This window comes from Impatiens glandulifera, chromosome 3 (assembly GCF_907164915.1).
Source record: "Impatiens glandulifera chromosome 3, dImpGla2.1, whole genome shotgun sequence".
In the NCBI taxonomy this organism is placed as follows: Eukaryota; Viridiplantae; Streptophyta; class Magnoliopsida; order Ericales; family Balsaminaceae; genus Impatiens; species Impatiens glandulifera.
In genome coordinates, this window is record NC_061864.1 from 56607172 (window position 1) to 56618852 (window position 11681).

The window sequence follows — 11681 nt, forward strand, 5'->3', positions numbered from 1 at the left end:
TTCAGTTTTAAACAATTTTTCTTGTTATGTCTCTTCAAGCCACCATAATGACACTCAACATTTGCCCACTTAGTAGAAATCCACGAGATTTGTTAAGATTACTTATATCTCGCCATTTACTTATTTTCTTAGATTTTATAACCAAGACCTCATATTGTAAATAATAGTCTTGTGTCTTTCGTCTCATCTCATATTCAACACATTATTCTTTTACTAAATATATTAAGAGAATACCACCTATAGCAGAATTTGACAAAGTTATTCTAAAAGTCTCTCATGAGTTAGATAGAGTACCAAGTAGACAAAAGCCTTGTATTTCTTCATCAAAGTTGAGTTTCATCGCCTCAAATTGATTAATTCCCATAAAAGTATTTAAGTGATCATTCATCGGACAACTAACTTAATACCTTAATGACATCAATTGCTTTATCAAAAGCAACTTATTATTACCCGTCTTTCTCTCATACAATTTTTTAAGTTTAGTCCAAAGAGTACGAGTATCAAAAATATAAATCACATTGTTCAAAACATTGTCATCAACTCATTGACGAATATAATCAGATACTTGTTTATGCAAAAATTTCCAATAATTTACGTTTTCTTCTGCCAGCTTAATTGAAGAGAACACTAGTAAATGAAAACTTTTTACATATAACAAATTTTCCATTTTAGTCTTCCATAAATAACCAACAAATTATCAAAGTTTGAAGCCGATCAAACGGTGCAAATTCCGACAGACGAAAATATTTTTCGGCTATTACATCAAACCTCTAAATATGTTTACTCTGTCCTCTCTTTTATTATTGTTCTACCAAACCCAGAAAAAACTTAAATAAAAAAAATATAATATTCACTTCATTTTATGTAAATCAAAATAAAGCCCCACACCAAATTTGGTGTCTCCATTACTCCAACTAGAAATTAGAAGAAATAACCCAACATTAATAATAATAATAATAATAATGTAACTTTTGGTTTTATTTATTTATTATTATTTAATTGATTTTATATCAATAATATATATTAAATAAAAATATATAACTAATAATTATTTATAATTTTAAATAAATAAAGCATGCCAAAATAAAAAGACACTATGCCCGGTTATACTTCCAAAAGGGCCATAAAAGTCTGGCAAATTCATGTGGGAGGTTGGGGAGTACACACCTTATACTAAATATTATAACATCACATGCATAATTAAATAACTATTAAAATCATATCTCAATAAATAGGATATCTTATAATAATAATAATTTTTTTATTTATTAAAAATAAAAAAAAAATTAAACACACTCTACATTGATGAACCACTTTTCAATTTAAGTTATTAATATTAGTCTAGTTGACTTTCTCCTTTTACTTGAAACTTAGTGAGTTAATAATAATTTTTTTTAAATATATTTAATTTATTATGATAATATAGGATTGAAAAGAAGAATAAAAATTTAATTATATTTTTTATTCAAAATAAATTAAATATTTATAATTAAAATAAATAAATAGATATGGTTGAAAAAAGAACAATGGTCAAGTTAATTAAAGACCCCACCAGATCAAAGATGACTTCATTTTGTGACCTATGAGCTGGCAATTACCTGGCAGTCCCCCACGGGCCCCACCTTTCTCTCTCTCCCTAGAATAATGGCTTTTCATTGAAGATGCACAATTAATTTAAATTTAATTAAATCTTTGACATTTTTGTGATCATTAATTAATTTTGTTTAAATTTGTGACAAGGACAATTCGTATGTTAAGGAAATGCAATTAATTTATAACTACGTGTATCAAATCAACTGACAAAGATAGATATGTTTATTAAAAAAAGCATTTTAGATTTTAAAATATGATTTAATTATGATTATAACAAAAATAACTTAATTTAAAAAACATATAATAAAACCATATTTGCTTATGGGCCGGCCTGCTCCCTTTAATGGAGATCCCAATTGATTATTATATATAGTATGCTATCTTGTATTAAATTATTGAAGTTTGTAGGGAAAATAATAATAATTGATTACTATTGGTGGTATTATAAATTCGATGTACTAGTGTTATATACATTTTGATTGAAAAAATAAACATATGCTTGAAGTTCAATATTTTCTAAAGTTATTTTTATTTAAATAATTGTGAACATATATTCAATTGAAAAAGTTTTTATTTGTCTAGATATAATTTAAATAATATACTTTTACAACTTTTATTGTATTGTAGTGAAATGCTATTTTGAAGAATTTGTCTTTCACTTTTGTATATAACGAGAACGGTTTAAGGTTTAAGTTAAAGTAATTGTCATCAAAGTGGAATTATATTAACGTCCTACATTAAAATTAAAATTAATTTGTCTCACTAATTTTGTTTAGATTTTATTTTACAATCTTTTTTGAAATTACCTTTTATGATCATGTAAACATTTATAAATTTATTAAAAGCTTATTTTTAATATCGTAATATTTTTTATTTTATAGGAAATTAATTCACATTTATTCAAATATAGAGTTAAATATTAAATTGTAAATAATACAAAATAATATCTAAAAAAAATTAAACAACTAAATGAGAATTTATATATTAAATAATATGACAAATTTGTAAAAATTAAAATTAGAAAGAGAATATTCAATAATTTTGAAATTTCCTTAAGATGACTCAAAATACGAATTTGTTTAAGTTTCCTAACGAAAGGTGAAAAGGTAGAGCAAATTGAATAAATCAATCATGCAATCTCAAAAATTCTCTATCAAATATTTTGAGTGATAATATAATTTGTAATTAATGCAATATCGAAAAAAGTTAGGTTAAGTATTTATATATCTATCTATATATATAATCAAAATAATAATAAAACGTATAAATAAAGAAAAGATACCTATAAAAAGACATGTAAATGAAAAGATTAGTTTTAATAACTATTTATTAAACAAAGAAAAACAACTTCAAATTTGACTACTTAATCTCTTTTGTTATTAAGAATGTGATATACACATCTTCGAGAAATCATTATCAAGACAATTGACAAATATAATTAACAAACAACCCACACAAAATTGAGAGTATTGTTCGGATTTAAAAAATTTGGGCTAAAATTTCGATCCAACAAAATAAGATGTTGAATCAAACAAAATACAGTATCAACTCAGCTATGAGAGGTGAAAAAGAAAACGAGATACCATTTCGATGCTAAAAAAGTCCATGAATGGATAAAAAAAATTCACCTTAAAGATTTTTAAAGAAAGAAAAAAAATGTATTATGTGATTTAAAAAAATAAAAAAAAAATACGGCTAAGCAAAATAAAAAACTTACCCGTATAATAAATAAATAAGATAGAAAAATGCCTAAAATAACAAATTTATCGGGTCTAAAAAATCCTCTAGCTATACAATCATGCCAATATTGGAGTCCATGAGCATCCAATGTGATTATGTGAAGTTCGATTAGAGTTAAAAGAATTACAGATGAAACTTTTTCTTTAAATGTTTTGTTCATTCATTTTTTTTTAGCTAGATGAACTATAAAAAAGATGACAAAGATGATAATGATGACATAATGTTTCCTCCAATTCAACTGCATTTATAGTCATGATCACCTTACCTTGACAATTCTTGACATAATTTATTACATTTTGATTAAACTCCACAAAATAATTTAGATTTTAGCAATAAAAGATGTCATTATAAAGCTTGTTTGATGTTTGATGTTTTGATTTTCTTGGATTTTTTATATATAAAAAAGACATCTTATCACATCTTATTTCATTTTCAACCATACATCTTTATAAATTTAAATTTCAAATATAAAATATTATAATAATGAACTAAATTAAAAACAAAACAACTTACCATTTAATCAAACATGACAACATTAGTATTATTTTGACTTAATTTTAAATCAAAATAAGTGATAAAGAAATGTAATTTTGTACTTGATGTTAACTGTTTTTAATTAATTTAATAATTATTATTTCTCTAAGACAATAGACTGGAAATTTCCATTTACAGAAGAAAAAAAAGAAGAAAACTTTATCTATTTTGAATATAAAAGCTTAATTTTGAATTGGTTATATCTTCTATCATCTTTCTTTCTCTATTTGAATGTTGCATGCTCATCCAAAATGATGACAAAGATTGGGCCATAGACCGACAAAAGTTTTACAGATCAATCTCCACAACCAACCGTTTTCTTCTCTCTTAAAGCTTTTCCCAGAAAAACTGCACCAACAAAGTTAAAAAATTGAGCCGTTTGTCTCCAGCTCTTCCCCACTTCACTCCTTTCTAAAAAACAGTGATAACCCTTCTCTCCATTTCCCCTCATTTCCTTGCTTTCTTCTGTGGATAATGTAAATCCATTAGCCAAATCAAGAACAATACCCTTCTTTATTTCCAAAAACCCACTTTGAAAAACCTCAATACATGGCTTCCCGAACCTTCTTCAATGTCCTTTTCGTGTTTGGTTCATTCTTTGCTGGTTTGTGTTTCGCTGAAGACCCATTGGTTACATATGAGTTCGTCGTCTCCTACATTACCGCTTCTCCACTCGGTGTCCCTCAACAGGTACACTAATTTCAGTGATTTGTTCTCTTGCCCTTTTACTAGATCTAGAACTAGATTTCAGTTTAAGATTGAACAAACTCTAGTGGGTAGCTATGATTTCTATAGATTTTTCAGTTTTTAGGTTCAGATCTGTAAAATATGGGTCTAATTTGGAATATTTTTGATGGGTTTCTTGGATGAACTAATGAAATGCAGGTGATTGCTATTAATCGAAAGTTTCCAGGACCTGTCATTAATGTTACTACTAACAACAATGTTATTATCAATGTTCGGAACAAACTAGATGAGGGTTTATTAATGACTTGGTAAGAGTTTTAAGTTTGATTAACAATGTAGTTTCTTTGAGTTTTGTTTGAAGATGGTGGGGTGTTAATGGCGGATTTGCAGGTCTGGGATTCAGCAAAGGAAAAGTTCATGGCAAGATGGTGTATTGGGTACTAATTGCCCAATTCCTCCCAAATGGAACTGGACTTACCAATTTCAGGTTAAGGATCAAGTTGGGAGTTTCTACTACTTTCCATCAACCAATTTTCAGAGAGCTTCGGGTGGATTTGGCGGTTTTATTGTCAACAATAGAGATGTAATACCGATTCCTTTCGACACCCCTTACGAAGATATCGTTATTCTCATTGGCGATTGGTATACTTCAAACCACACGGTAATTCATTAGAGAAATGTGAACAAAACAAAGGGAAGCTCAAGTGAAAAGAGTATTGAATCTCGAGTTTGATTCACATTGAAAACACATTTTACATGTTTGTGAATGATTGATGATGGTTGGATTTGGTTTCTTTATAGGCTTTAAGGAGGACACTTAATGGTGGAAAGGAATTAGGGATGCCAGATGGTGTTCTTATTAATGGAAAAGGCCCTTATAGATATAACACTACAATTGTTCCTGATGGAATTGATCATGAAACAATTGAAGTTCAACCAGGTTGGTTAACTTTACAATCAAAGAAAACTATAGTTTTTTTTCATAATTCATTTATGTTTCGATTTGGGCAGGGAAAACGTATCGTGTTCGTGTACATAATGTCGGGGTGTCCACGAGTTTGAATTTTCGGATTCAGAATCATAACCTTCTTTTAGCGGAAACTGAAGGGTCGTATACCGTTCAACAAAATTATACTAGTTTAGATATTCATGTAGGTCAATCCTATTCGTTTTTGGTAACGATGGATCAAAACGCAAGTACCGATTACTATATTGTAGCTAGCGCTAGATTCGTCAACAGGACTGAGTGGCAAAGAGTTACGGGTGTTGGCATATTGCATTACACTAATTCAAAGGGGAAGGCAGATGGGCCTCTTCCCGACGCTCCCAATGATGAGTTCGATAAGACTTACTCGATGAACCAAGCTAGAACTATCAGGTTTGCGTCCAAACCATTTATTCAAACGAGTTTTCATTAGGGTATCTCAAGTAAAAAGAGTCTATTTATAATTCAACAAGATAATAATGGGACCGGAGACACAAATATCATTTCCGACCCATTTGATTTTGGGCTCGCGATGCACAATTTATACCATATTTTTTTTTAATATATAGTGTAATATATTAAAAATTCATATTATTATAAAAAAATGAAATTAAATCTCTTATAAAATATGAAAAATATATAAATATATTAGTGATATATATATATATATATTTTTTTTTTTAATGTTTATTAGTATTTGGGGGCAGAGTAGAGGCGGGAGACACAAATATCATCCCCGCCCTAACCCTATCCTGGGTTGTTTCAAACCCGAGAGAAAAAGTCATAAACAGGACAATTCAGATCAAAAACCGTGGGAAGGATTATAACAGTTACGGGTCGTGTGTTAGCTTCCATAAATAAATAAACTGGTTTAAAAAAAATAGTAGTAACAAAATCCACCCATTATTGATAGCTCAAGTGAAACAAATTTGGTCAAAAGATGTCTAAGGTCTTTAAGGCTCGATTCGGATTAAAAACACCTTAAAATGGGGGTAACGACTGTTGGGAGTAACTTCCAGTTTAGTAATAACAAATGTTTTCTATAACACGGGAAAGAAAACTATTACTTCTAAATAAATACTTTTCAATGTTTATTAGCAACTTTTATTAGCAACTTTTGTTATGATATAAGTTCTTGGTTTTCTTATATGTGTAGGTGGAACGTAACTGCCAGTGGTGCTCGTCCGAATCCACAAGGGTCGTTTAGGTACGGATCGATTAACGTAACTGAGTTATACGTGTTAAAGAATACAGCACCCGTGACCATAAATGGTAAACATCGAACAACGCTTAGTGGGATCTCATTTGTCAATCCCGCGACCCCAATTCGACTTGCGGATAAATACAAGGTGAAGGGGGTATACAAGCTTAACTTTCCAACACGACCACTTACAGGGCCGCCAATTATGGAAACATCGGTTATAAATGGAACGTTTAGAGGGTTTATGGAAATCATACTTCAAAACAATGACACAAAAATGCAAAGCTACCATTTGGATGGATATGCCTTCTTTGTTGTTGGGTAAGAACAACTCGAAAACCTTTTCGTAATCTTATATGTCTTGTTCTTGTCTAATGAATTGAATTGTCTTTAGGATGGATTATGGCGAGTGGACGGATAATAGTCGAGGCACTTACAATAAATGGGATGGTATTGCTCGATCCACAACTCAGGTATGAAAAACATTTTAATCATTTTATTCAAATAATTCATTTTCCGGACAATATTTAAATAACTCATCATCTTTTCATAAATCAATCTGAACAAAGGCCCAATATAGTAAGTGTATTTTGATAAATTGACCGAAATATCAAACCTTTTCAGGTTTTCCCCGGAGCATGGACCGCGATCTTGGTCTCCTTGGACAATGTTGGAGTGTGGAACTTGAGGTCTGAGAATCTCGACTCATGGCATCTTGGGCAAGAAACCTATATCAGAGTGGTTAACCCCGAGGCAACTAATAAGACTGAATTGCCCATGCCCGATAATGCTCTATTTTGCGGTGCACTTGCCAAAATGCAAAAGTAAGTCGTTTTGTTATGAACACTTTGAACTAATGTCGTTCTCATTTGAATTGATCTAACAAAAAATAGCTTTGTCTTTCAGACCTCAAGACATTTCATCGGCAACATTGATTTTGGGGAGCGGATTTGGGCGATTCCTTAACGTTATGGTGGTTGTGATGTGTGCGCTAATTCGAGTGTTGCATTGAACCGGTAGAGAACTAATTGTGTGGTCTTGTAAACTCGAGTTATATAGTGCTGTTCGAGTTGGTATGAATTAATTTTTCATTGGGATTTTTTTGGTGTTTGTTGTTGTGGTTTAATGTTTTTATTGATTTGGATTGAATTCTTTGATAACCTTGGATTGACTTCATTTAATTAATTCCTACTTTAGATTTGCATTAAACCTTTTTAATTTTGTAAGTGTTTTTTTTTACATTGGTTGGAGTTATTTTAGATTTGCCCTTTTACCTTTTGAATTTTATAAGTTTTGCAACAATAATTTATTACTTGGATTTGCTGTTGTTTTTATTTTATTTATTTTAGGCACCTCAAAATCATGTCCTAAATTTAAAAATGATTTAGATGAGAATGTAAGTATCCAATTGACTGGATGGGTCAAAACCCTAAGCATAAGGATGAGACCAATCCGAATTTGAAACTAATTCAGATTTAATTAATTACAGATTGGATTAGGATTATTTAAATAAAATATATATTTTTTTTATTTTACTTATTTCACTTTAATATATTACTAATTTTAATTTATTTTCCCAACATTTAGACAAATCAATTTTTTCTACGGTAATCAATTATATATATATATATATATGGGGCAGATCCAAGTGCGTCCGGGTAGACCAAAATAATTTATATGTGTCCGGCAATAACGACGACAAATTAGGCAAATTAGGGTTGATATATATATATATATATATATTATTTTCTTCAATATCTATTGGATGGATAAAATATTATAAAGTAATTTAAAAAAAATAAAAAAAAAAAGTAAAATAAATAAAATTTATTAAATAATTAGATAGAAAAATGTTAAATTGAATTATACAAACCATACTCAATAGAATTCGTATTAATTAATATTACGGATTGAATTAATATAATTTGAAGTTTGCTGATAATAATTTTAAAAAATAAATCTTATATATATATATATATATGATGAAAAACACTCATATTTATAACAATTAAATATGACTAATATTATGAATATGTAGATTTTCTAATTGCTATGTTTAAGTAATGCATAATTCCTTGAAAATAATTTATGCCAAAAAATGACCTTTTACAAATTAATAGTTCAAAAGTAAGCTTTATTAAATAAATTGAAAACAAAATAAAGTCAAAATAAATTATTATACATTTTACCATCTATATAAAACATAATTTTTATAACTTAATTGGTCTAACTTCTATTATAAATGTTTTTTTTTTATATTAGTAGCATCTACCGTAGAGAATAGGAATGGTTTCAATCATAAAATATTCCAAATTACATTATATGTTACAAGTTAAAACACAAATTCTAGTTATCATTTATTGGTTCCTTTAATCCAAAATCAATATCATAGTGAGTTCCATCCAATAAAAAGGGTTAGTTCTTCTATATTTTATTTTATTTTAAAAAGAGACAAATATGTGTAAACATCTTAATTTTTTTATTTCCTCTTAAGTCGGTTGTATAGCCCATTGAGTTTGGACTAATAATATATTATATATTATTTTATACTATCTAACATACCATCTCTTTATCGACAAGTTTCAAGTTTCTCTTTTGACTAATGTTTAGTCATCATATCAGATTCATTCTCACTAGTATGAACTTTCTTTAAGTTCAATTGATTCCTTCGTCTCGAACACATCTCGAATCTAGTGGTACAATACTTCAATTGTTTGGATCTCAAATGGAATGTGAAATTTTTGGAAAAATTAATAGCGCTCTAACTATCACTGTACACCATGTACTTTTCTTGTCGCATACCCATTTCTTCTAAAAACCTTCTCATCCACAACGCTTCCTTACAAATCTCAGTGATTACAATATACTCTAGCTCTGTAGTGGATAGATCAACACACTTCTGCAACTCTGTCATTAAAATCTTGAAACGAACTTTCTAGAATCAACGTCACCCAAGGGCGGAGAGTCGGGATTTAAAATCTACCCGGGCTAAAACCGACAGTAGAAATATAGTTGTTGTTGCTCCATTTTAATGTAAGTTTGTCTAATTTTATCGTGATAATTAACAAAATATCTTCATATAAAAATAAGCAATATATGATCTCGTTCAATGTAGTTTCATCAAACTCAACTATTTGAGATTTAGAAGGAGTTTCTAAATTCTCATCAGAAATCGATCGACTCGGATAATGAAATATTATCGATTATTGGTTTAAAGAAGTATATATAATTTTATCTGTTCTCTTCCTCTATGAATTTATCATTAAAAAGTTGAATTTTAAGATCCACAATCAATCTATATATATATATAAACCCATGAGAGAATTTGTCATATATAAAAGTTGTTGAATTTTAAAATTATACAAATCCAATGAGAGAATTAATTCAATCTAAATTTAGATAGTACGAGAATAAATTTCATTTTAGAGCTGACAGAATACGTCATTCGATTTTAATAAATTATATAATTTTTAGTGGGTTATGTATGAAGTTTTATTATTATAAAATAAATTAAATAATTGTCATTGGTGGGCCAATGATTCATAGAATTATCTCTCAGAAAAAAATTCTTAATTTTTTGATTTGTTTTTTCTGAAGAGGGCACCAAAAAATTTCTAAAAATGACAACCAGGCTATAGCCCGAGAATGATTACATGTGGCTCCGCCCTTGACTTCACTAGTCATATTCTCCGTATACCCAACTAGAATAGGCTCATCATTGTCAAAACATAAACACACTTTTGAAGTGTCTTTCAGATACCTCAATATTCTTTTGACTACTTCCTAGTGTTCTTTTCATGGATTTAAGAGAAATATGCTAACAATGCCAATTGAATGAGCGATATTTGATTTGGTGCAGACCATAACATACATCAAACTCCCAACTATAGATGCGTATGGAACTTTCCACATCTTCATTTCTTCCTTTTCACTTGTTGGATATTGCTTTGTAGACGTTTGAAGTGACACGCACTTGGAGAGTTGACTTTCGCTTTACTCATTTTAACCGTTCAAGAACTTTCTCAATGTAAATTTCTTTAGATAACCACAATTTCTCATTTTCCTGTCACGCTAGATCTTCATTCCAAGTATGTTCTTCGCTGACCCTAAGACTTTCATTGCAAAAGACTTGGTCAACTCTATTTTCAGTTTGTTAATCTTGCAACATCACGACCAATGGTCAACATGTCGGTGACATACAACAACAGAATGATGAAGGCGTCATCTAAGTATTTTTTAATAAACACACAGTGATATGATGTAGTCTCGCTATATCCATGACTCATCATAAACTAGTCAAATTTCTTGTACCATTGCCTCAGAGCTTGTTTGAGTCCGTACAAAAAAAATTCAACTTACACAAAAGTTGTTCTTTGTCTCTAACGTTGAATCCCTCGGTTGCTCCATATAAATCTCCTATTATAATTTACCATGAAGAAAAGAAGTTTTCACGTCAAATTGTTCAATCTCTAAGTTAAGGCGTGCAACCAATCCTAATATAACTCGGATTGAACAATTCTTTACCACCTGAGAGAATATTTCTTCAAAGTCGATCCCATGACCAAAACTCTTCACAACTAACCGAGCCTTGTACCTAAGCTGTGATCTATTATTTTCGGTCTTCAACATGTACCTCCAATTATTCTTGAGTGCTTTATTTCATTGAGGTAGCTTTACTAAGTTATACATATGATTATCATGTAAGGATTGCATCTCTTCTTGCATGGTTATCAACCACTCGTTCTTGTCATCAACTTTGATTACTTCTTGGTAAGATTTTGGTTCTTCTCCATCCGTGACCAATAAATACTCATTGGAATGATATCTAATAGAGGGTTAACTCTCCTCGTTAGATCTTCTCAAAGGTTATTCAACTAACGTCGCTATAGTTTATTCCTCAATGTGTTCAATTGGGTCGTCGTCGTTAACATTATTACTGTC

At 29.6% G+C, this 11681-nt stretch overlaps 1 protein-coding gene across 1 annotated transcript; it reads left to right on the forward strand.

The window, feature by feature from the left end:
• The first annotated feature begins 4119 nt into the window (after nucleotides 1-4119).
• On the forward strand, nucleotides 4120-7949 carry LOC124931237 (monocopper oxidase-like protein SKU5). Its single transcript, XM_047471662.1, has 9 exons — nucleotides 4120-4557; nucleotides 4753-4862; nucleotides 4945-5215; nucleotides 5356-5494; nucleotides 5566-5932; nucleotides 6696-7061; nucleotides 7135-7213; nucleotides 7365-7564; nucleotides 7647-7949. The coding sequence occupies exons 1-9, from the start codon at nucleotides 4417-4419 to the stop codon at nucleotides 7750-7752; spliced, it is 1779 nt and encodes a 592-aa protein (XP_047327618.1). The 5' UTR covers nucleotides 4120-4416; the 3' UTR covers nucleotides 7753-7949.
• Nucleotides 7950-11681: the final 3732 nt, after the last annotated feature.